The sequence below is a fragment of the Synchiropus splendidus genome, chromosome 5, assembly GCF_027744825.2.
Source record: "Synchiropus splendidus isolate RoL2022-P1 chromosome 5, RoL_Sspl_1.0, whole genome shotgun sequence".
Lineage (NCBI taxonomy): Eukaryota > Metazoa > Chordata > Actinopteri > Syngnathiformes > Callionymidae > Synchiropus > Synchiropus splendidus.
Genome location: NC_071338.1, coordinates 18,591,228 through 18,618,955, shown reverse-complemented (window position 1 = coordinate 18,618,955; position 27,728 = coordinate 18,591,228). Strand labels below are relative to the sequence as shown.

At 40.4% G+C, this 27,728-nt stretch overlaps 1 protein-coding gene across 4 annotated transcripts in view; it reads right to left on the bottom strand.

Annotated features, from left to right (window-relative positions):
• The window catches only part of pcdh17 (protocadherin 17), a 46,770-nt gene that overhangs the window by 11,402 nt on the left and 7,640 nt on the right, over positions 1 to 27,728 (bottom strand). For 2 of the 4 annotated variants that reach the window (XM_053864556.1, XM_053864554.1), the window contains exons 3-4: positions 18,185 to 18,243; positions 17,346 to 17,515 (exon numbers count right to left, since the gene is read on the bottom strand). In XM_053864556.1, coding sequence (XP_053720531.1) covers positions 17,346 to 17,515; positions 18,185 to 18,243 — 229 coding nt within the window. Of the gene's footprint in view, positions 1 to 17,345; positions 17,519 to 18,184; positions 18,244 to 27,728 lie in introns of all 4 variants that reach the window. The other 2 variants (XM_053864555.1, XM_053864553.1) reach the window with 1 other exon arrangement.

The window sequence follows — 27,728 nt, the reverse complement described above, 5'->3', positions numbered from 1 at the left end:
ACGAAGCAACGGCACCACCTAAAGCCATTGCTTAAAGAAGTGATGGGATAAATCCTAAGAAGGAGGAGATGTTGCGTCATGACACAAAAACAAGGCTTGCTCTTGGTCGGAAAAAGAAAAAAAAAATCAGTCTTTAAGTTTAATTAAAGATGAGCCTGAAGGCACAATAGCAATCGTCTCCTTTTCCGCTTGGACCACTGGATGACATAAAAGCCATGATATGTATATTTTAATGCATGGATAAATTATTTACAGCAGGCTTGTTATTCTTGTTATGACAGCAGTAAAGTTGAAAATGAGTGAAAAGTCGAAAATGTATAAACAAAGTAGGAGGCAAACATCTGTCTGCGTCGCTGCCTAGTTTTTAACAGGATTAGCTGTGTCGCTGAAGTCAGGCATCCTGGAACAAAGGCAGCCAAAAAGCCACAGGGTCAACACCATGTTGCTCCTCTTACCTGAGTGGCACGAACTGTGCCAGAAAGACAAGACGGGACTTATTAGAAGATGAGGCGAGGAGTGTGGTGAATCAGTAGCTAATCCTCCGTTTCCTCTAAGCCTGCGTAATTAGGACATGGGGGATTGCCCTGTGACAGGGGATGCTTCTGGACCGCCTTGCTCTCTTCTTCCCCCCTCTCCTTTTGTTTATTCCTCCCCTGTTTAGCCAGGGTTTACAGCAGTTTGTCATCCCAACATAGCAAGCTCGTGTGTGTGTCCTCGTTCATTGTGTATGCATGTCAGCATGCTCACTCATAAGTGCCGTAAACAGACCCAGCATGCCTGCGCCATGTTTCATTTCTTCTCCTCACGACTGACTGTTAATAGACTTGAATGAGTGCGCTTCTTTTCAGCTGCTTAATCGCTAGCCTTGAAGTGCACTTGGACATGTGTGTGGAACTTAAATATGCTGCTCCACGCTCGCTGACACATACTGAAACATGATCATGACTGGCTGTATCTATGAGACGCCGGGTGCGGACCGGTGTTTGATCAGCTCTCTTGCTCCAACATGCCTTCATCTTCTTGCTTCCAATGGAGAGGAAGTTAACATATAAATAGACAGCTCACCCGCATTCATATGAATAAAAATTACATATTATGCTCAAACTATTTGCCTGTCATAGAAAGGTAAAGGCGCCATCAGGCTGGCCCACATTAAAGCACCATTTCCGGCATCCAACCCATTGGAAGTGAATGAACAACATATCTATACATTGACCCGCTTACCAGCATGTTTACAAATCTGCACTCGGTAAACAGCAACTATGGAGCCGGCTTCAAAACAAGACGATTGAAAACATTAGAAACAATCAGTGAGACGTATTTACGCCACCAAGACAATGCCATGATCAACAAGATAAGAGATAATCCCGTCACATTCGTGAAATTAAATGACTTTCTTTCATTCTCTCGCCGACTCGTTCTCTGTTTGTCACTTTCTTTCGAACAAAAGGATTTGCACAAGTCTGGGTGTCATGGCTTTGTGCAAGTAATCATTCCCTTGTGTGCTGCTTTAGCAGGATTAGGAGGAGTGCTTCTGATTTCCTCTCTCAATAAAACCATTGTAAATACAACGTCACATAAGCGCAATACAGAATCATAAGAGTTTATTAAAACCTAACAAAATACATTTAAGTTGGCCAAAAACAATCCAACTGCTTAAACATAAAGCTCTGTAAATGAAAGCACACACTGAAGGAGACATTGACAATGTCTTGTTCATTTAAAAAGTTTGCTGCTGTTTTTCTGGGTTCAACTACATGTTTGCGACTTCAGTCTTTGCTGAAATGCAATATAAAAGAGGGTGGCTACGATTGATGATCAAAGCCACCATTTTTCTTGATAAACACATACAGACTACAATGTGAAGCTGAGCTGATGATGTAAACACAATCCAAGTGGCAGGTCAAACATGATGTACATTTATTTAAGTAATGTTTTTGGTCTAAACAGAAAATGCTATCAGTGTCTTTTTCAACACGAACAGTCTTGGTTTGCGTCAAACTGTCTTTTATAATACCCACCAGCAAGAATGGAGCTCATCGAATAGAACTGCTTGAACACTATCATTGTGGGCCGTGACAGCAACATTGGTGGTATAATTCACCAGTAAATACATGTGGCCAAAATGAGCTACCTCCACAGGGTGACTGGGCTCAGCCTTAGGGGAAGAGACAGGGGCACCAACCTCGGGGAGAAGCTCAAAGGAGAACCACTGCATCTAGTCGGGACCCGTCATCTCCCTGAGGTGTTTCCAGCATTTCCGTCTGGGAGGAATCCACAGTGTAGACCTAGAACATGTCTGAGTCTATGTCCCAGCTTAATCCTACTTGAGATACCGGAGTGAGTGACCAGGAACAGGAGTCTCTGGGCTTCACTGAAGAGAGAGCTGCCCCTGTGACTCAGACCCGGAAAAACGACAGATAAGTTTGAGCGAACTATGTATTCAAATGTATTACCTGCCAGATAAGCTGGTCACATAAGGCCTTGAGTTGTATGCATGTTTTTCAACCCATTCTCACTCCATAGAAACCACATTCATTTGCCATGTAGTAGGAGCCGTCCGCCATGCATGTTTGTTTGTGTGGGCTGCAGGTGCGGGGTGACAATTGGGAGCTCTTATTCCCACTTCTTCAGCATGGCCTAACACGTCAACCTGCAGCGGTGTAGCCTGACTTCTGCATCGACAGATTCACTAACTCATATCTTTTTGTAGGGAGTCCATCGCAGCACATCCCTCTTTTACTGTGTGTCCTTGTGAGGCTAACATCTCTTATAGGAAAACTGTACACTATAGCATGTAGGCATTTGATCAATTGTGCCGATGAAGAGCACTGTTGGTCCCCTAAGGATATTGGCGGGTGTTGAACGGAGGCTAAGTGGAAAGGTTGAGAGAGGTAGTTTGAGTCGATGGTGTTGGCTTTTGCAGCCCCAGGGCCTGACACATTTAGAGAGCTAACTGACACACTTTAGATGTATTAGCTACAGTAAGTGATGCCAACCTCTCCTCTATTTCTGTTATACCACCTCCTCCTCCTATCACATCTGTCTGTCAAAATAGTCTCCCTTTCCATGGGAGATGGGAGAACATGCCTCGTGTTTCAGCAGCATCGCTTTAGCATCGATGTTCTCCTCCGCACCAGCCAAATTGGTGTTTGGAGTCTAGACACCAGTTGCTAAAGTCTCTGTGAGGATAAACAAGCTCACACGGTAACACACAGCATCATTGGTTTGATGGTATAATTTGATCAAGGGGGACTGACTGAAATGCAATAAGGGTCTATTATTCCACCCGTGTGAGGGGATAATCATTTCAAATAGATATGTGTTTTCCATCTTACTGTCTAATTTACGCTTTCATTGCCTCCACATTCAGGAGGCCGACGGGTTATTCGCTCAAGGTTTCAACACAGTGAAGAGAAGGTGGACCTTTAAATCGATGAATTGAAAGAAGGAAAAAAAATAGAAATGACCTGAGCTATTTTTTTGTGTTATACACACATTGGATGGGAGAACAACAACCCTCCTCGATAGTCATTGCTGTCCAATTCTGTGTGGTTGCTCAAGATTAGGGTCAAAGATTAGAGGGTTTACACAAGATAAGAATGGGATTAAAACAGATCACAGATGTATAATTACTGATCAGGGAACTGGTGAAGTCACACCTGAGTCGTGAGCAAAGTCACAACATGGTGGCGACCCGCGTTACTGGCCAGTATCATGGTGAAGAAAAAAAAAAAAACGCAAAACAAAAGGTAGTCTTTCTGATGAGACAAAGGGAAATGAATTTCATTGAAGCAGCATGCAATATTCCAGAGAGGGATCCAGCACACATCAAAGACTGCTTCGGCACTAAGTCTGTTAGATTTGGGATTAATGGACTCCAGAGGGCCTTGCCACGCACGCACATGGAAACAAACACAAGGGTTCATGTGCGCAGAGACGCACACACAAATCCACTAATATAACTCCATCTGATGAGATTCATAACCTAGGGTGGGAAAGATGCACTGCTGATCTATTCTGGGTCCTCGCTGCAGCGCTGCCACACAACAATATGACAACAGTCTGCAAGTTTTATTTTGACAATGTACAATAGGTAAAGAATTGCCGGGGGGGGGGAAAAAAGCTTATCAGACGTGCTCAATTGTTCAAATTGACTTTCTTGAATTTGCCAGTCAAATTGTTTCCACATGCCCAGACACACAATCATGCATGCAAACATGCACAAACAACAGTAGGTTCCCTGCAAGCACCAATGAGTTCATGCAAATTAAAACAAAGCACGGTTCAATTGTTCCACTCAGCTGTGCTCCAGTGCATTTTCAGGAAAATGCAACAAAATCAGTCAACTCACAATAAATCCAGTTTGTTTAATCCCAACCAACAGAGAGAGAGAGACAGTCTAATCCCAACACTGACTGATTACAACCTCAACGCGGAGGAGCCCTCTGTTCTACCACAACCCTGCCCTGTATACTTTGACCTCCGGGATAAAAACCACAGGTGCGGACAAATAGGAACCACTCAGCGTAAAATAGCCGGGACAGCAGTCTGGTGCGCTGCTGAACTGAGGGCCAACAGTGATGGAGTTTCCTGAGCCACATCTGGAGTATAAACAGCTGGATGTTGACACCAGGAACGAATTTGGACAGAGGGATCTGTGACGCTAATTTTAACTGGCTTTTCAGAAAACAAAGCTTGCTCAAAACGCTCAAGCGATCACAGTGTGCACAACTTTAAAGTGTTTTTTGTAGAAGGTGAATCATTTTTTCCCCCCCATTTGGGTCCAAAAGCCCTTTTAGATTCACATGAAAATGTTCACTTTAAGAATCCTGCCAGCTAACAGTTACCTGGCACTGCTGAGTAGTTTAAAAATGAAATGTTTTTGGATATTTTGTACATAGTAAAATGATCAACGATATAAAGGAATCCAAATATCAAACTAGAATAGCACTCAGAGGGCGCAGACCTCCAACAAGCAGCTCATTTTTACCCACTAATCATATATTTATTTTTATTCACCTTTACCTAGCAGGATACCATATGATACATTTGCAGTATCCATAGATATGGATTATACATGCATTTATTTGGGAATTTGGATGAACCTCACCTAACATTTTTGGAACAATAGCGCATCCCTTAGTTTCTCTATATATACGAAATGTGAACACGCTGATTATTGCTGAGGAAAACCAGTGTTAGAAATACAAAACTATGATTATGAACTAAAGTCTTCCAGATTCTCTCAACAATTTATCCTTTTAATTTTTATCTTTTCTAGTGGGTGCCCTCCATTGAAAGCAAGCCATATGCACAGCACACCTGATAGCCAGGCAGTGAATGCATTCAGAGGATTTGCTGAATGTGAATATGGGCGTCATATACGAACTGTGATTCTCATTCGAAACATCTTTTGATTTTTTTTTTTCAATGTAAAAAAAAAAAAAAAAAAAACACTGGGCGGCCATTTTATAAATACGGCCACTGACTCGCAAAACATAATAGATCATACTCAGAAAGCAGAACAGAAATAACAAGATTTAAATCGGAAAAAATATATTTTGAATTCAATCATAGCCCAAAAATTTGAATCGCACCATGAGATAATTGCAATAATCGACGTTTGAATTTTTGAATGGACTTTTTAACCACCCCTAACAACTATCGACAGTTCCTGAAAAAAAAAACAAAATCAGTGGTGATCATTACCAAGCACATATTCCTTAGCTGGTTAGTATTCAATGTACAACACGAGCATTTGACGCACACCTGCCCCCAGCACCTGATTTTACACACTCCAGATTGCAAGGAAATTGAGCTTATTTGCTCAGTGACATCCATTTTTATGTTCAGCCATGTCTCCTGGACTGATCCGCAATGGTGGTCCTCAACACATGGCATGAAAAAAAGGGTCCTTTTAACAGGGAACAGAAGCCCTTCAGGGTGACAACAAACAAAAACTTGGGTATGATTGGTGTAATTGCTTGTCAAAATTCACATATCTTTGAGGGACGGCCATATTAAGTCATGCAAAGCTGTGCTGAACGTGCCGCAAATCAGCTGTTTGGTGTGTCTTGAATTTTGATGCGGTTGCCTGGATACAGACACAGCACGGGAGTCTCTTCTATCAGCCTGGGTACAAATTTAAATGGCACACTTCAACATACTCGTCCTCTCCCTGCGCACAGTCTTCCCTCGCCGATCAGTCTTGACCCAACACTCTGAACCCACCAAAACCAGGACTCATCACCAACACCACCCTGAGAGGCATTATTACCAACCAAGGAGTAGATTATCCCCAGCTCAAACTTCATCTCCTCTGATCCCCTCTTGGGAGCGGATAAGAGGAAGCATTGGGGACTTTGACCGCACAGAATTCCCCACGAGTGAATCAAGGCGGATTTTGATCACCTTCAGAGACAGATGGATGACTGTTTTCAAAACATCAGCAGAGCCAGTGGTTAACTATCGAGGATATCCCTCCAGCAAGAGATTAATTCAGCTCCTCAGCAGATGTTTACGTGACAGCCAAATTCAAAGGAAATAAATAAATAAAAAAAAGTTTGAGGACACTCATTTACATTGCATGACTTGTTCGTTTATTTATTTATGCATGCACACTTTTATTTAGCATATTTACAACCAGCATTCATCGCACCGATGTAAAAAATAAATAAATAAATAAATAATATCTAGTCTAAAAACAGAAGGAAGCCAGCGGTGGGTATTAAGTTTTAAAAATGTTTTGTGAGTGAGCAGTGTTTTGACCTCTCATCTACTTGGCATCGACTTGTTTACAGCACATTAACAGTGAAAGATAGCTGACAGAACACATCCAATATACTCAAGGAATCCTTGATAAACACTCATATATATATTAGTGGTGGGACTTTAACAAGTTAAATGTGAATAATTAATTAATCGTAACTAACGCAGTAAAATATTTTAATGGCATTTAATCATTTTAATTTAATTGAATTTAACAGTTTGCTCTCCAGACAACACAGAAGCTTTATAAGTGCAGGAGTTCCTGGTCCACTGATCCCACTAATGCACAAGACACGTGGCAGCTAGGATGATAACAACAACAACAAACATGGAGGAATCCCTGAACAAAAGCAAAAAAAAAAAAAAAAGCATCTGTTTGCTTTTGTTCAGGGATGTTTTTCACTACACAATGGCCAGGGTTTCCACTACTCTGAATAAACTTGAAATTCTTATGAAAGTGAAATTCTTATACAAATATTTTCAAGACATGAAAAAAGCTTTAGTTTAAATAAGGTGATATAAAAACTTGAATATAGCCACCATTGTGATTTATTGTGCTGTTGTCAAACTGATGCAAAATAAACAATATTTTGTTGCATGCATGTTTGGTTCCATCATTTGATTCAGTAATATACCACATTCATTGAAATTGAAAAATTACTATGACTATTGTTTGATTTATTATTATTATTATTATTATTATTATTATATTAATAATTATAACAACAATAATAACAATAACAACAACAACAACAACAATAATAATAATAATAATAATAATAATAATAATAATAAATACCGTTTCAAGGTTTGCACAGTCATCCAAACAAAATAATGAAAAAGCCCAGTGAGGCTAATGATTATTCCACAGACAACCATCGGATCGATGCAAAGCGATAAATGTTATAAACAAAAAAAAGCCGTCCCATTTTATTTGCCTCCTAACTCTGACTACTGAGGAGTAAGGGCACTTGTATTCACCAGTTATCGCCATCAGAACAGATATTTCCCTGAATGCGGTTTGAGGTTAGATGCTGAGGTCAGCTGTTAATTGGCTGCGAGTAATTACAGACGCATCCTAAGCCTGCTGACTTTTTACTCGGGTCTTCGGAGGCTTCTCTTGCAGTGAGTACACCACAGAGATTAGTGCAACAAATGTGGACGCCGCAATTAACAAATCCAAACCCTAAACAATCCAGCAATTCACGGACCTCTTAAGGCGAGGGTGAACGCATCAGCTGAGTCAAAAATATATCTGCATGAGATGAAGTTGATGTTTCCATAACGCTGGCGCCGCCCCTCCTTCTTTGCCCAACCTCATCCATTTTTGACATTTCTTCGACCACAGCCAGTTCCCCCCCAAAGCCATGGGTGTGTTTGTCTTCTCCAAAGGGCCGCTGCTCAGAGAACGGAGGCAGCCCTGGGACAACGGCAGCCACCCAATTAAAACTGTGTTGGCCCTGCAATCCCTCAAGGAACTGCCATGTGACAGTTTAATTAACCAAACCCCTTATCTTAATTTAGCAGGATCAAAAAGTAACAAACCGAGGTTATCAGAGCAAAACACACCCCCTTTGCACGCACTCTTTAGGACGCACACTTTTGCTCTCTCTTCATCTTATCACTTTGAAAGAGAAATGAAAAGGAGAGATATTTAATGACGCTGATACGTTGAGGTCAGTGCACCTCGCATGTTTCAGTCATTTACACTTGTTGTGCGCCACAGGTCTCTCTTTTAAGTGGAAATGATCTTTAGTACAGTGTTGGCTCCCTTTAATGATACATCCAGAGCACATGTACGAGGACATAGCAAGTTGTGAAATGTCAAGTTACTTATTTGAACCCGCGGATCCAAGACAGCGGGGAGTCTTGCTATGGAAGTCGTCTCCCATGGAGCCGACCTGCTGTCCAAGCATGAACTCTTTCTGTCGTAGCACATTTTTCTGTTTCATATTTCATTGTTTATTCTTTGATTCTAAGGAAGTCAATGTGTGCTTTTACCTTCACGGTCACATCCCCTGGTATTGCAAGAATCCCACACCTATTTGTTTATGCACGATCTTCCCAATGCTGTCTATAAGACTGGAGGCTATGTGACATTGGTAATTACGGTTCGACAGGGAATAAGTCATGATGTCTCGGACAGGCAAGACCTATTTATCGCATCGGTTTCCTGATGCAGTGCAACATGGGGAAACAATGCCGTAGGCCCCACAAATATTCATTCAAGGCGCCCAATGAAGCGGTCAGGAAAAATGAATCTACTTTGGGATATTCAGACTCGTGGTAAACTGCACAGTGTTTACTCTGCTGGAAAAACAGCTTAACTGATTTCTGTTGGGCAACGTTCCCGAGTTGGTCGATTTTTTTTGACAGCTTGTTATTATTAAGTTCCATTTTTCAAACCGGATTGAATGTCCATATTTTGTGAGCGGAAGCTACAAGACCAGAAATTCTGTCTCGGCAAAATTGTACATTATCAACAGCATTTTTGCAGTTATTGAACTGAAATATTCTATGTATCAGTCAAAAAGCAAAGCTTTTAATGGATCCCCAGGTGTATGAATTTAAATTCCCATGTTGATACTCATCCGTCGACGTCGATTCAATACTATATGATTATGGGTTTAGAGAAAAACTGTTTTTGTGACAAAAATTAAATAATAAAATCCAAAAGGTTGTGGAAAGTCAATCCCACCTGCTGGCTTTTGCTTCCAATCAATGGCAAGCAGGAAATTACATTGTTCTCAGCTGCAAATTCAAGGGCAAACGCAAAACTGCCGTAGCTTTACACACATTTACACGAGCAAATTGAGGTTGTTGATTTAGTGATAACTTGATGGTTTATATCTTAATAGCTTCAATACTGGAAGAAAAATGATGACACATATTCACAAAACTGAAGAGCCACTAACTTATGGTCAGGTGAGCAGTGAGAACAGACTTAAATGTAAAATAAAACCATCATCATTGCCTTTCTGCGACTCTTGTTCCGATCCTTATTTACCCCGAAGAGATGGACCTCGTGTTCAATTTGGCACAGTTTATGACATTGAGACGGACTAACGTCTCTCTGTCTTCGGGGAATGAATTGAGCTTTCAACCTTAGATGAGGCAGTGCCACTGCTTCAAGGCAGACTAATTCATTATTTGAGGTGAGAGTTTAATACCGAATTATTATCATTGTTGTGTATCATTCGGAGCCCTTTGCATGTAAATGCTTTGGTATTTTGTTTTCAACCGAGTCAGGACAATTCTTTTCTTTTCCTCAAGCATTTTGGTTGACAACCTGATAATAGCATTTAAGCTTTTCAATTGAACTCAACAGCTAAACCAAGGCACGGACGCCTAAATTAAATTCCTCAGTTGGAATAATGATGATACACAAACTAAGAACTGACGCTATCTGGTGTATGAGTATCCAAACCAATTGCTTAACCACTGATCAAATATTATACGTGACAACAAGGATTATGTTTTTCATTTGTGTATATTTTTAAAGCAACCAATGACGTTTTAACACACTTTAAACAAGGTTCGTGAGCAGATGAGCAGAAGATATGTGGGTGCAAACAAAGCAGAGTCAATGAAAGCATATGCAAAAGAGTGTGGTCGTCGTCTATAGAATTTAATCTGAATATCCCGAACCATACACACGCATGCATAAATGCCCAGCTGTCCGTGGACGGAGGACAGATGGCCATGTAGTGGCTTTGCTCCAGGAAGTGACGATGCACTGTATCATTATAATCCCCTCTGTTGTATCCTCCCTACTGCTGCGCCGGACAACATGTTTTACCCACTGAGAGCAGATATTGCAACAGCTCTTCTGCTGCGCTGCCCCAGATACGTAAAAATGTGCAATGACAACAAACCCAATTATTTTTATAATTATTTGAAAAACAGAAGCATGCACAAGGACATTTTTTACTGGAAAAAAAAAGCCGAAACAAAGTCAATTATCAAAGTTAATTTGGTGAATGGCTTATTTTATACAGAAATTCAAGAACTTTGAACACTGAGCACAGTATGACTTTTTTTTTTCCGTTTGCATAATTGAAATGGCTGATAAAGTCAAGAGAATTTTCTAAGCTGTTAGACACTCAGATAATGCCCTTGAAAGAACTCTTTAAATGTGTCTTGATATGAGGTGATACCACAAAAGAAACCTTTTTAAAATCAAGCAATGAAAGGCCATATAGACTTCAAAACATATGAAAAAAGTGCGCATGTTATTAACTGAGACTAGGTATTATCCAGCTATGAATACTAATGGTAGCTTTTTTTTCCACAAGGCAACTACGACACAGAGAATTTGTGAGGAGAGCAGGATGGTAAGCGTTAATGCCGTGGAGAAAAATCACTCCCAATGTGACCCAACAGTGATTTATTTCACATTATTTCAAATATGACAAGAACTATGTGATGGTGCTAACAGTGAAATAGGACATATTTCTACTCATTGCTTCCATAAACATGCCATAATTATTCACTGGCTACAAGGGTCCAGGGATGATGTCAGAGATTTATAGCCCAAAGTGTAAGATATTCATCAATCCTCTCTATCATGGCGGTTCCACAGTGCTTCAGACAGGCTTCACTGGCTGAATGAGGATCATGGGCTGAGCTGCCGAGCTGGCTGGCTGAGTCTTAGAGGTGAAAATCACACCCGTAACCAGATGAGCTCAGTATCGCACGCACAGACCCCCACAACGACTCCCGCCATGCACATTAGCCTTTACCAAACACAATCAAAACAATGGAATTCAATAAAACTTTGTGTATTAAAGAAAATAGACTAATCCCTTAAAGTCGTTCATAATGAGAGGAGAAATCCTACCACTGTGATATTTCCCCTCCCTTTACCCCACAAGATTTTAGGCTTTCCGCCGGATTCCACTAGCTTAGCCGCAAATCGTCTCACTGCTGTGATACTGCTATATTCTCCAAGTCCCGGGTGAGTCGACGATCTGGCACATGTGTATACGGGCACATCATTTGACTACGGTGGACGCCTTTCGCAGACGTCCAGATCGCTGTTGGGCTCATTCCGCGCGCCGGGAAAATATCAAGTCGTGCAGCAATGAATCAAGCTATCAGTCCAGTCAGGGACGGGCCACGGACAGCTGAGGAGACGGGGAGCAGGGAAAGATGAAAGGCTCAGAAACAAATCCTCTCTGTCCAACGGATTGCAGAAACAGCAAGAAGAAACACGAGCATCTGGCGGCTGGTTTCTGATGCTGCCGGTTTCTAATCTGTATCTCCTCAAGACCATGCAAGCGACGGTAAAATAGAATATTTAATGTGAAGATGCTATAAAAAATATATCAAGATCTTAGCCGCTAATTTAAAATATATGTCAATGATATAGGTTTGTGTTGGCTGCCAATAAGCACATCCGTGTCCATGCATGGTTGTGCTATCACATGGTCTCAATCCATCATTTCTATGAGAAGATAGGCCAAAATTCAATCATTTCCCTGCAATATGTTTCCCTTCCAGATAAATATTTGTAATCTGCAGCAGAAGTAAACCATTAACCTGATGAACATTCCGTTTATTATCTAGCAAAACATACAAACCTAAGAGCTCTGTAAGCCGATGCCAATGGCATACAAGCTGCAATAATGTGATGGAAAAAGAAACAAGGAAACATGAATGCTACAATGAAGAAATGTAAATTAAAAGGATGACATATATGTATTATATATATAATATAATATTATTATAGATATTTTTTAGAGCAGCGGTTGCTGAGACACACTAAGCCGTGAGAGAGTGTCAGGTGTTCCGAGGGAAATGATCCAGTTTGACCTAATTTGTCCGGAGACGGAGGTGGGCAAAATGTTGACATTAAACCATGGATACATATACTACAGATCTATGCTGATGCGGTGACTTATCCAGCATTCGCAGCTGTCCTCTTCCCATGCACTCACAGTAAAGAAGCCGGTCAAATGCGCACATTCGAGTTGTTTTTAAACCTGATGCACCTCTAACTTGACCACACCTTCACGACAGAGTGATGGACTGTTCCTTGTCGGACCCGCAACATCACAGACTGTCTGCACTGTAGAGCTAACAGAGCTAACGGCTAACGTAACGTCTCACTTCAAAACACTTGTAGACCATCAAGTTCGCTTAGGTGTTTCAAAGTTGGTCAAAAACAAAATGCAGAACCAAATAATAGTAGTCCCGTTTAAGACGATTTACCTTTCTGTAGAGACAAATGTAAAAGGGAGAGGGGAAACAACATATTTTTAGTCCTGACTTTCCTGGTTGATGGGGCTTTACATTCATTACAACATCTTCAAAAGTCCAAATCAAAAATGGTTTATTAACCAGTTTCAGCTGTAATGGCCAGATAATATATAAGAATAATTTCGTTTTGTAGAAATTAATAAGTAACAATAATTTAGTGCATGTGGTCTTATGGTGACCTTCAGCAAAATAAATAAATAAAATGTGTAATTTATTGTTAAATGCCCTCTAAAATTAAAGGACAAATGTGCGCTGCACTTTAAAATATGAAAGCCCAGAAATTGCCAATGTCATCCACATCTGCTCACAACATGAAATTCATGTCTACATTTATCTCTTCATGAAAAATGAATGATGTTTGAATCAAATGCCCTTTTCCAACTGACTGATAAGGGATTTATTGAAGGCCAGCGAGAGCCCAGCAGTGGTTCCCATGACTACAGGTATAAAAAGGGCATCTGATTCGAAACTGTGCAATTAAAAATAACTACATACTTTGTACATATAGCGTGTGACATTGACATGCCATGACATTGGCCGCGTTTCAGCAATTCAGCAAAGACGTGACGGCCATTCTTTCTGTCACGGACTAGATTGAAAAGTCAATTCCTCATGCGTGCATCTGATCTGTCACCGTAGCATGTCTCTCTCTTAGTGTTTCTATTCAGCGTCTCTATTCTGTCCTTGTCGTATCGCTTTCTCCTCCCCTCCTCCTACTCCCTCTTCCACTCGTGGCTTCTTTAAACAGGGCAGCTTGATAATCACCCTTCCATCGTAGCTAATTACTTCAAGTCATTCAGATAGTCTCCGTCCCTTTCATACGAGTGCTCTTCCTCGGACTTCACCTCCAGCTCTCGATCTTCTCCCACTGCCTTATCAATGGGGAACATCTTCCCACACCAGTGGCGCCTGTCTGTTTGTGATAGCGGCGGTGGCAGCCATGGCGGCACAGGCGAGTGTTGCACTGCCAGCCGCGCCGCCGCTGCCAGCCGCGCCAGGATCAACGTCTGTCGCAAGGGCGTCGGAGCATCAATTAATCGCTGATTAAAACTGGCAAAAGAAATGCATTTGATATACTTAAGCATAATGAATACAGTGCGAGCCATTTTGCAAGGCTAATTAATCAATTTGAGACCGGTCCCTGGCGTGAAGATATTTAGATTATGTTGTTGCTTAGAAAACGGAAAGCCTGATGAACAGCGGAAAGATGAATTGGGAAAATGTTTGGAATAGGCGAGGTCATTCTTCACGCTCGTCCACCTGAGATGAGTCTCACTTGGCGGTATGACCATTAGGGAGCTGTTCTTGAATGTGCTTGGGATTCGGTTGGTGAGTGCAGCTGACTCGTGTTTACGCAAAGCTCCAAAACAAGGCTGCAGTGTTTTGCCAAGAGAGGCCACACCATGACAAGATCTCAGGACGGACCAATTAAACAAGTAAAATGCTATTGGACATACATCTAATCTTTCTTATTACTCGGTAAAGACTACAATCTTGTTTTTGCTGAAGATATTGTCTGTAGTTTGCATGAGAAGCAATGGGGGCGGGTGTTCAATACTGTACTATCTGTCACTTTGTGTCTATAGAAATTATTTTATTTATTTTTTTATTATAATTTTGATAAAACTGATAAAACATTGCTATATAAGTATTGTACAACCTTTATTATTTTTTATTTATTGTTTATATTCTACTTTGTTATTGTCTTTTTTTGTGTTTTATTGTATTTTTTCCCTTACTTTGTGTCTGGTAATATTTTGAGATGATGAATAAATATATTTTGGCAAAAAAATGCTATTTGACAATGAAAATGAGAGAGTAGAGCGAGTTTTTTTTTTTTTTTTCACACAGTGTTCAACTCCTTTCTACATTTAATGTGAGGCATCCAAATCCGAATTATGGCTCATCCAACTTGACAAAATCTTGAATTCAAGCTACAATGAATTCAGACAGTATAAAAAGTTCTTTTCACCAGGTTTGAATGGATACGTTGCTTGGTTTAGTTTTGGATCCATTCATGCAAAACAAGCATTCAGGTCAGGTCAAGGGTGTGTTTAAGGAATGCAGTATGTGCACAGAGGTGCAATCATGAGAAAAAAATCTAATAAAATAAAAAAATAAAAAAGATGGCTCACTATCTTCTAGCCATTGGTGATGATGTCAGAGAAGGCAGTTGCGACCCGATTAAAAAAAAAAAACAAAAACACTTTCTCAAGAGTGAATGAAATTTGAGATGAGGAATTCGAGGGAATTTTCTACCACACACAGATGCACAGATACCGTCTTGACTAGTTGTACACATAGAATGGTCACTGATAGTTTGTTTTTGAATGTCAGTTTTGTAAAACTTTGTACGGCAGTGAAACTTGTGACATTTCGTCACAAGGAATGTTGAGGAATGTTGTCCAACAACAATATACATGGGAAGAAAAAACAAAATCAAAGTAACTTTATGTGTAATGGCGTAAGTACTCTGTATCGGTGAGTACTCAACTGCAAGTACTTGTGCACTACTCGTTTTATACTTACTATCAGCGCATCCCGAAATAGATAGCCAGCGCTACAAATGACCATAACACATCTCCAGGTTATGAGAAGGCGGACTCGGAAGGAATACATCTCAAATGTGACTGATGCAGGTTCAAGGTGACCATTTTGCAATTCATTTATAATTTAGTAGGACGAGACAACATGACAGCACCTTCCTCGGAGGTTCAAATGAGCGTGACGGTGTGACCTTCAATTTCTTTCACTGCGCTGAGTGCAAGTTCACATGAAACCCCTATGAAGACACCGAGGAAGTGCCAAAGTGATGTTCACCAGATCATTCCTCATCACGCTCCTGCATTGTGTCCTGGCCTCCTGCCCTTCCCTCCCCCACAGCTTAGCGGAGCCCTCGTGTTATTGGCTAAACACAGGCAGCTGCAGCCGGTTAACTGTCTAATCGCACATTAATCAATTTCCACAAACAAGGAGAGCCAGAGAAACCGAATGTCACGGAGAGGTGAAAACAGACTTTGCAAAAACAAGGCAATGGGGGCAGAAGAGCAGGCCACAGCATGTTACAGCCTTTTCCACAACTTTGAACGAGTGTTGGCGCAGTCGGGAGACAGAAAGTGAAAAAAGATGACAGCAACGGAACAAAAAAAAAAGTTGGACAGACGAGTGCTGGTTGGCACAAACATGTTGAAACATCACACACAGTATCATATCGAGTAGAGAATTTACTCGCTGCCTACATTCTCAGTCCCTTTTGTCATGTGTGTTTTGGTGTGCAAAAGCAATACAGCCCCTTATGGACAATTAAACAGGGAACAGAAAGAAGAAGCATATGGAGCTTTTTAATTGTCCAATTTTTCTTGCCAAAGTGTGAGGCTTTTTTTTATTTCTTAAAATGAATGAAAAGGGGAAAACAGCTCTCTGTGTGTCGCGCAAAAAAAGCACTTTGACTCTTCACTGTTCCTTCCACGATTAATGTGACTAGTAAAAAATGATTTGCAATTCATACTTATGTTTGGTGTCAAAGTATTTTTTTTTTCAATGTCGCTTATTGATGTTTAATCTACACCATCGTTCGGTTGTTACAAACAGTCATTTGTCCAGGCTTAAAAACAGTGGTAATAGGACGCAGCAATTGCATACATTGCTACCTGCAAATGTTAAGTTACATTTCCTTCAATCCATAAACGTGTGTAATAAATATTTATTATGCATTTCACAAAAGCAGATTTTCAACCCTACTTTTTTGCTGTATTGCTCAATATGAAATGAACGACTGTACACTCATCTGTCGAGATGGTCGGGGTGAGAAGGGGCGGCCCCAGGGAGTTATTGTTCAACACATGTCATCTGTAATCTGCCTGAACCACAGTGCTTGGAATAATTATTCATATTTAATAACAACTCAACAAAACTACATGGCTTGCCTCTCGCTAAGTCATTTTCCATGTTCCATTATCAAAGTTTCAGAAACGTGCGCAGAGGGATAGGGGACTAAATGGAGAGGCTGAAGGAGTTGGGCTTATAAAAATATAATGGGCTTGTCTGCTTTGATAAACTGTGGACGTGAACAGAATGCACTCTTACACAAATACATATACACACACACACACACAAGCGCACATTAAAGGAGAAAAGTGCGGAGAACAAAGTAGGTGAGAATAAAGTAACCAAGTAAAAGTTTCAACTGTTCCCATTTCTGCATGTCAGGAATCAGGAGTGCACTTGTGCGGCTGATTGTTTTGTTCGCACGGCACCGCCCTGAGTATCGTCTTTCACATCACATGCAGGCACATTTGTCCACCATGACTCACCTTGTTCCAAAGGTGCTGGTTTAATGCCTGTAGCCTTCAACTTGAGGGCTTCTTTAGCAGACATGTCGCAGCAGGAGCCCTTGTTGGTGTCCTGGTCACTGTCAGCCTGGTCGCTGTCACCGTGACCACTGTCTCTGAGGCTTGCACGCTCCGGGTCTTTAAACGTCGAACTGCTGTCCAGACAAACAAAAGGACACAAAATTCAATGGTCGTGAGCACAGGTCACTGGTGTATATGAGCCAAAAATGGTGTTGCTAACCATCAACATGGTGATATAAACATGCTTATTCTCAGGTAAATATAAAACATTACCTGAGAATAAGCGTGTTTATATAACCATGTTGATGGTTAGCAAGTGAGAGATATGTTTTTTGATGTTTGGAACTTTCTGAAGCTCAATGAAGAGTCATTAGCCTTACAAAAGAACGTTAATGATGTTGCACTTTCACTTCTTTTTCTTGGTTATTAAATCAGATCAAGGCAATTGAAAATAAAATTAAAAAAACCCTATGAAGAAGGGTGATTGGTTTGGACATTTCTTTCTGGTAATAGACTCGGTAACATCGATCAATGCCATTCATGGAAGGAGGTTTACATCACTAATGCATAATGTTCCCATCCATCATCTCTTTCTATAACATCTGCCAGTATGATATCTTTATGTAGTCAGTAAGGATATGCAAAATACTCTAAATCCCACCAGCTACAGTCAAATCTGGAGCAAGATAGTGAATGTTACCGGTGAAGGCAACAAATAACCGTCGATCTTGGTCAATGTAGCAGCTGAGGACACTTCAATCCATGTTTTGTTTTTTTTAACGTCCATAATTCCTACTAACCTTTGAACAAACTGCTGCCTGCTGCTCATGTAATTAGGCTCGGTCTGGAAATTGTCCGTCTGTGGAAGAAAAAGACATGGTATTCAGAAAGCGCCGCCAGATTTTAGCATCCCGATTACTCTCTCAGACTATTTCGTTTTGCAGAATTCAGCCCACTCAGCGTTTTAAGTGACACAGCAGATTGACTGACAGGTGATTAATGCACGTTGTTTTAACCAATGGGGGTGAAGCGGGGTGGGATGGGTTCATGTGCGGTGTTGTGGGAACACAAACAACAGTGTGAGGCTTTGGGCAAAACAGTGACGACAGCTGTATGAAACTTTTTTTTTGTTTTTTTTTGTTTCCCAAACACGCAACCACACTTTTGCAAAGAAGAAACACAAAGTCGCTGACTAAACATGAATACGGCAACAGTGCTGACATTACTTATGGAAGGAACTTTTTAAGAGCTCCTTCTTTTTTTCTTTTCCTTTTTTAAATCTCTCCACAGAATGTGAGGACGTCAAGGTGCTTTTCGCCATCTACTGCACAATACCTCAACCTCATGAGCGCCACACAATTCAATAATAATCACATACAGAGAGACTTCAAATTACTACCTTCACATCAAGAGAGCTAGACCTGTGAAGCGTGGAAATCAACGCCTTGGAGAGAAATAGCTTGGGTGTTGTTGTTGGTTCATTCGTCATGATAGCTCAAATAATCGCTCCCAACCCACGAAAAGCACAGCTCCGTTTCCCGAATTGATGGCTGTGTAAATCCATGTTTAGTGAATAATGTCTCCTCGTGTCCCGCTTTTTCACATGCTCTGCTTGACTCACAGTCGATTGAGTATTTCAATGTCATCCGCGCACAGCAGTCGCTCAGTGTGATGAAAGGAGTGTGTGAAGGTCAGCATGGACACCTCGGTCCTCTGACCTTCCATACTTCCTACAAGACTTCACCACAATGCAGCCGGCGTACACTTTCTGTATCATGAAGTACGCCTACAATGCAGTTTGACGCAGTCAGAGATGAAAAAAAATAAAAGACTGAAATGATAACTTTTCAAAAGGACAGAGATGGAAAGCTCAATAGTGACAAATCCTTGACAAATCCAAATAACCCAGGGATACATCCTTCGGAATTCTTTGTTATGAGTGAAACTGATTGGAATAGAAAAGAGGAGAGCAGAAAATTGGTTGCCTTGATTTGGATGCAATTTAAAATCTCACACCTGCGCCTCAAACACACAGAGTTTTCCATTTCATTAAAACCGATTTCCTTCAAATACGTTGTGAGTAAGTGAGTAAGTCATCAATCCATGATGTATCCCGGAGATTACTGCGAATACGTTGGTTATTAAGACACAGTGAAGGTGCAGATGAGCACCAATAAAGCTCTAAATATAGCTACGCTGCCCATGTTCAGTGTGGAGTATGACTGCAGCCGAGGATGGTGTCATGAGCTGCAATAAATAAAAGAAATACAAGTTACAGTAAGCAACCACCATCGTAATATTGCTTTGGTTATGACTTGTTTCTATGGCAAATAACTGAGTGACATTTGAACGCAAACAGCAGCCAAACGCAAAGACAGTCCACCTAACTCTCCCACAACTCTGAATATATTTGGTTGTCTTCTTTAGTTAAAGTCATTCATGCATTGAAAACACAAAGTCTATTTTGAAGTAACATGGTTTCTAATCCACTTGCCCAGTTCAACAAGCCAATAAAAACAACATTAGGTCACATCATAGAAGCCTCTTTCCTGCCAATTAGAGTCCAGCCAGATCTCAGGGCCGCATCTCTTCCTGTCTGAGCATATCGCCCGGCCATTTCACTCCAACGGACATCTTAACAATTAATGGATCAATAACAACAAGCAAAGGCTGCTTCAGTCTTAGCACGGTCAGTTTCCACAGCATGACTAACGTGCGGGTGAGCAGAAAGTTCCACGATCCATACTGTTCCACGGACTTTTAGATGGTCCAATAACATGTATTTATACAATAAAGGAGGCGCTTAAAACATGCTAAAAAACAAAAATATGTAGAGTTACGACCTTCAAGGTTTATAAATTTGACTTGCTGAAGTGATATGAATATATTTGACTCGAAAGGGCTTCAGAGTGCTGCAAATCTATTGAACAAAAGAACAGTACAGAGGTTTCGGGTCAACTACTCTTTGCAAGTTTGACAAATGTTAGTTTATTTGGCAGGGTAGACACTCGAGTTTCAAAATGAAGCTGGATTCAAATGCAGCTTGTGTGAAGTCAGTGCAGTAAGGTTGTTATGCTCAAGGATTTTCATAGCGAGTGCAGTGAGGCTGAGTAAAAATAAATGAGAACAACACTCACTTTTCAAGTAAGACTTAAAGGCTGCCTGTGCAAGCAGGCAAAAAAATCAAGAAAAGAAAAAAGAGAACACGTTTGAGTGCATTACAGGGATACACTGTTTCGCCATTTGCACCTACTTGCCATATCAGGAAGCCACATGGAGCCACCAAGATTGTGTTTATTGGCTGCTATTTAAAAGCGCTTTAAATGTTTTGGTTGTATTACATCATTACTTTGAAATAATATCGCAATTTGCAATGAGTTCACAAGAAATTAATTATTAATTCAATGTGAACTTTATGTATCCATGTCCCTTGATGGTAATGCAGTAAAAAAAAAAATGTGCGTATTATATTTCCCTTTCAGTTTAGTTTTATATGATACGATAAAAAGGCACCACCTCATAATCACGCATCTACTGAGGGGTATTATTAAAATGACACACTTTTAAATTCAAATATAGTCTCCTAGTTACGCGCCGGTGTGTGTGATCTCGCAGCACAGGGATCTATGGTTTTCTCCTTCTGGAAAATCGTCAAAGTAGTTCAGCAACAGCCCAAGTGGGAAGAGATGGGGAAGATGAAACAGTGGAAATTGAGGTTAGCGGAAATAAAACTTGCTTGTGAAGGAAATGCAAGAAATTTGAAGGCAGTGAAGAGTCTGGAAAGGGATAATAAAATTGAAGGGCAATAAAAGGAGAAGGTGGCGGGTAAAACAGCAAAGTGAGAAGATGATAAAGGAAGTAAAGGGCGGCGGCGCTGGACCATGATTAGACGGCATTGATTCTCTCCTGGCTGAGGAGCAATTGTAAGTGATCAAATCTAATTAGCCGCTCCTATATATCTTCCTGTAGATAACAGACCAATCTGTCACAGGATTTAAGTCAACTTAGAAGCACCAGCGTCTACTGCCTGTTTAACATCATCCAAACCATGACTTTATTGAAGACAGACAAACATTCTTCATGTTTTCAATCTTCAATATCTTTTGATCCAAGTGGATGGACCTTATATTGACATCAGGCTGTATTATTTATATATATAAAAAACCCTTATTGCATTATTTATGATCATAAAAGCGCACAATTTAAAGCGATTTATGTTTAATATTTCTAAACAAATCATTTTTTAAATTAGGGAAACTAAACAGAAAACCATTGTTTCCATTTCCCCGTCGGCCTTTTTGTAGTGCCCAGCAATTTTTTTTATTTCATATCTAACTGCATTAAAATAAGAGAAAACACGTGTATACCATGCTGGTGAAAATGGAAAAAGGATCAAAGCCCTTTTCATCCCATCGTCACAGACTCTTTGATTCATGTGACTCATAGCAGAGATCTTTTTAGCGTAAGCACAACTCAGATAATTGTGAGACATATGAAAGGCACTTTCGCATCTCACACTTTGTCCTATTTCTCCACAAGGTAATTCACGGCATGTGCAGTCAAGCGTTTGCATCGTTTGAATGCTGCAAGTTATTTCGAAAGCAGGGCAGCATTTATTTTTACCAATTCTTTTTGACTTTTTTGACTCGCCCTCAAACCCTGGCCAGTCACTTGATACCAACGTGTGTATATTTTATGAAGCATGCTAAATCTAATGATGGGCTTAACCTAATCCGACATGGGCAAAATGTCCCAGAAGCCTTATCATTGTGAAAAACAAAAAAAAACATTGATGGAAAATAGCATACATAGCAGCCTGATGTGTGTAATTTGGCATTTAATATTGAGCTGGTTACATTACTGAGTAATTTTTCCCGGCATCTATATACACAACACTGTCTAAATTTGTGACTGGCGTACCCTCCAGTGAAGATTATTTTAAGCTCCCAGCTCGTGAAATGGAAACATCCATGACCATCACGATTTCACACACATGTTCTGGGAGGAAAAGTCAAATTGAGTGCGACAAGTCAATGTATTATCTTTAAATGTCACTAGGGACAGACAGCATGAGCAGGCAGGCGAAGCCGAGCAACAAATCCACACAAAAAAATCCAGGGTCATTTCAATTTTGTGGACATTACAATTGACTATGGAATATAATTCACAGTGTTAACATAAACTCGACCTCACAGTTTGACTATGAATTGTTGTACTGCAAATACTGCATTGATAAAACAGTATGTAAATGCAAAATGAAGAGATTTCTAAACGTTAAGCTTCAGTAACAGATATAATATTGTACTTAAGAAATATACAGTATAATAGTAATAATAATAATAATTATTATTATTATTATGATTATTCTTATGATTATTATTATTACAAAAAATGATAACAACAACAACATTTTCAGGGAATAATCACATTGCATTGCATGGCTTAAACAAATTTAGCCCTGTGGCTACAGTTATGTGGCGGTAACATATTTAATTTCACGTTGTTATCATGATGATGCCTTTCATCTAGAATAACCAATAATCACTGTATTATTAAAGATAATTACAAAAAACGACTACAAAAACTCTTCTTGATTATTACTATTTCTTATTACTTTGAATTTATTATTATCAATTTATTATTTTTACAGTTAATTAGTTAACACAATAAAAGCGCCTGGCATTTCTAGTGAATCTCCTGAGGCTGACTAACCTCCTCTGGCTCTCTCTTCTAGATGCCCTGCGAAGGAAGGTCATTTTGGCTCCTAGTATATCTGTCTTTTGTCTCTCTCGTTGTTACTTCAAACATGTTACTTAGCATATGTAGCGCCTTATGCGACCAGGAGCTGCAAGGTACTACATATACGTAGTAAGCGGCATCAAATGGTAACATAAGAAATCGAGGAATGCCACCCCAGGTCTTAACCCTGACCCCACCATTCTTTCTTAATGTGCTGCACAGTGTGCAGAAGCCCCTCATAGGGCACTAGACAATGCAGAGTGAGAGCACATTGGCATGAATTCTGGTTATGGAATAATACATAGACGCGCAACTGCAGTGAAAATTATAACTTTGAATTATGACAGCAAATTAATACTGTGAAACATTTCCACTTTCACTTCCACTGCAACAAAGTCCTCAAAAAGTTAGATTTTACCAACCAATGTGAGAAGCTAAAAATGTCTTCTGATCTAAAAGCAATAAGTATCTGCCTCTACAAAAGCACATGAATAAACTAAGATGTGACAGAGTGAGTGCATACTTTTTATTCTTCAGCCATTAACATAAATTGTAGTAGCCGAGGATGTAGGAGAGGAAAAACGAGGTGGTAGATTCTGCATATGGCAGTAAAGAAGAGATGAAAATAAAATTACACCTGAACATAAAATGAAATTGGAACCCATCTTGTGCGGAAATCACATATGCATGGACAGCCATCAATACTCAAGAGTGCAAAATGAGGGGAGCACTCAGTCAATGTTGTGCTGAAAATAAAATAAATAAAAAAAAAAAAAAAAAAAAAATATATATATATATATATATATAAAATTTTAACTGAAGATGTTGATTCATCAATTATCTAAAATGTTAATACAGGCAAAAATAACCCATAATTCATTCTTTGTTGCCGTCTCTAATGACAACTGAAAGTAAACAGTGCCTTGTGAGAGTTGGAACAAGTCTGAGCATTTATACAGTAAACACAAGCCACATCTATGGCAGTTTAGCCCCAGGAGCAAAAGACAAGCGAGGCTTTTGGTGAATATATTTAATAACACACACAAAGACCACTTACACAGCATTTTAAAATGCTTTCCAAAATGGCAATGTTGTTTTCCCTTAACACAAGAAGAAGTTTTGTGTAGACACATTCCAGAAGATGGTCTCGGGAAAATGGGTCTGCTTATGAGTTTGGATTAATAAGAGTGTTTCGCAACTTCATCACTTCAGCACAACAATGACATAGGCAGACGTTAGGAATTGTAATTGCTCTTTAATGTGGTATGTTTTCATACTTTGGACCTTGTGATTCTAGCGCTAAAACAGCTTTGTTGCTAAGCAGTGCTCGAGTCATGAAAATATCAGAAGTAAAACACATAGTACCATCATAAATAAGAAGCTCTGAGTGTCTGACAGCAAGGTTTTACACTGGAATGCTGTATAACTCCACAGGACAGCTGAATTGTTTTTAATTTTATGACGAAAGAAGTCATTTATTTACAGGCACGGACACAAATATGGTGCTTCACTACGCACAGTGAAGCACCATGAAGCACTGCACCTGAGTCACGAGAGGATGAACCACTTCAGTGACATGAAAAAATAAATAAATGCGCAAATTGCATATACATTACATCAAAAGTACAAAGTGGGGTTTGCAGTTTTGCTCCCTTGCAAATCATTTTGTTCAGTCCTGATAAATTGCTTTGTACAAGAAGTGTGTGCAAACAGGTTTGCACCCGTTTTAGTACATGCAAACCTTCAGTAAATCTCCTCTGTCAAGGTGATGCCATTGCATAGCAAATATTTACTGAGGTTTTGGAATAAATACCCAAATTTAAGCCCAAACTTCCTTATTCATTTTATTGTTACTTGTGTGGCGATAACGGAATTATTACAGGAAATACTATGAATTAACATTGTTAACCAAAATAATTACATTCTAAATTAGGGAGAATGATACATTCTGAGATCAAAGTATTGCACAAATCCCCCCTGAGCCCAGAAGCACTGCTCCATATAAATATAAACAAATGCATGCCAGATTTAAATTCACATACAGTACATGCGCTCAGCAGCACGCGCATCACCCACCTGCGGTTTTCTGTTTTTTTTTTTGCTCTTTCACAGCAGAAAAGCAGATGGACTACATCTTGCCCGGGCTCAAGGTGACCTATCAATATGCATCGGGTCAGTGGCGATGGGCCATGCGGCAGCAGTAACAGTGGGACATGATTGGAAAGCAAGTTGCGTCGAGCGTGCTTGTTCTTTTCACCTGTTTAAAGGGAGGGGCGTCAGGATGAAGCTCTGTAGCCGGGCGAGGTCAGTCTCTCTCAGTCTTTTTAAGCGTATCCGCGGTGTATTAAGGATCTGTCACTCTGGCTTCAGCATTAATCAGCAAGCCCTCAGAAGAAACAATCACACATAATCTCAGGCTCGACACCGTGCTGACCTTCTCTTGAAATTCACAGATAACCCCCCCTGCTTGAAGCTGCGCTCATTTGCCGACACATACAAGTGCGGCCTCATTCTAAGGAGATTCTTTCCTCCTCTCACTCCCTCCCCCGACTGGATTGCGCTTCTCCCAGCAGCTCCCATGTCTCGACACTGAGGAGTGCATTGGCTCAGTATGTCAGCGTGACCTCAAAGAGGACACATTTCACACCGTGAATATGAAGAAGAGTGGGGAGATGCGCGGGGCAGCATAAGTCCCATTCATCATCCAAAGACTGTTCTGAGTTTATAAATAGCCAGATCTGCTCGGAGTTATCACTGAGCCAATGCTTCCAATCGTGGTACTTCATTTATTAAGGCCGTGCAGATCAATATGGCAGACATACACACTCTGTACTGTTGACAAGATAATCTCATCATTATGAATTTGGCTTGGATCGTCAGTAACATGAGCAATTGCACAGCTTATCCGGGTTGACAAGTGCACTGGGAAAGAAAAGAGAAGCCACCAAAGAAAGTTGAGGCTGATGAAGCACGAGCACTTGCAGAAGGATTCACACGAGAAATTAAGCAAGCCGACGCATAATTCAGTACGAAATTGGGAGGTGAAAAAAACCCAAGAAATGAACGCGAAAATTAAAGAAGCTCAATGAACAATGTCTTAAAGATGAAAACATGAAGCCTCCTATTTAGTGCTGCCCAGAGACGACATGAAAATAGATGAAACCAGAGCCATATACGGTTTTCATAAACCATTAGCGCGCGCATCTCCACTGCCCCCGCACAAAAGACAAAATCAAAATGGTGAGACAACAAAACCTGTTCTCCCACTACAAAGAAGCCATTTATTTTGACAATAACTTCTGAGAGAGTGGACTCCTCTGTTGTCACAACCATATAACTACAACTGAAAACACACAGTGGCTGTCAATTCCCTTCAGTCACACACAAAAGCTGTAGACGCAGGAGTCAAATTTCAAACGGTGCTACAGATTTGCTCGGGGAGTAGACGGCTGTGAAGTTTAGGTCTGGCTGTGTCAAATGCATAATGCAATTATCAAAAGAATTGTCAAAGGCACTTGTCAACATCAACAGTGGGGAAAGTTGATTTTTTTTTTTTTTTCATTGTGGAGTCTTTTTCTTTTTTCTTCTCCCCTCCCCACAAAGGTTTCAAGAGTATAACCATTCACTGTATCAATTATCCAGTGCCTAAGATGTTCATGATTAAGACAAAGACCAGAGTCGCACCTCGCAGCGAATGCATCATTTCTCATCCTTAATGAGAGAGAAGGTGAGGAGACATTCACATAATTCATTCTCCGAGCTGCATGTTGTCTCTATAGAACATACCTAGGGGGCAAAGTGAGGGAAGCGATGGCAAAAATAAAAGCTCTCTCAAGTTGGATGGGAGCCAGGACACAGCAGCACAAGATCCACTTTGTTTGACTTTGAGGGTGTTTGATTTACAGCTCAAAGACTCCGCCGCAGCCATTTGAAAGAATGAATCGCACTGGCATGTGCGCCTTATGTAGCTGCCTGGGTCTGCTTCTCAGTGTATGTTACAGAAAGGGTATTCTGATCTATACTGTTCTATTGCTTCGGCACCAGCACCCTGCTGCCAGAAAAGTTAAGCCGTATGAACCAGAGAGGGATCTAAGACCCCTCAGGGGGTAGGCGGCCTCTACAGGGAAGCCCATTCCAATCTGAGAGGAGCAATGCTGGTGCTTTAGAACACGGCTGGGAGTTTCATTCATGTATGAATGCATGTGCTCCTACACAAAGGTACACATCCCCTCATGCATCTGATTCAGTCACACAGAAGGTTGTGGCCTTCCTTTTGTGACCACTGTCTATGTGTACGCTATGTGGAGCTCCAACAAGGTAAATGGCTTCAGAAAAAAAGAGAGAGCTAGTGAATACATTTTTTTTTTCTATTTTTGTCCTTTAAAATCATATGACATGATAATAGAAACAGAGGCCAACATAATAGTCATGCACAAAGCACCCAGATGGATTGTGTGTAGGCGTGAACTTGCTTTGAACAGATACTATAAGGGTAACTTGCGACGTCAGCAGGGCCACACAATCCAAACTATGTATATACACTCTCAGACACAAACAAATTTCCTCTTTCCTCATTAACACTGTGCTATTATCGACCTTTATCGA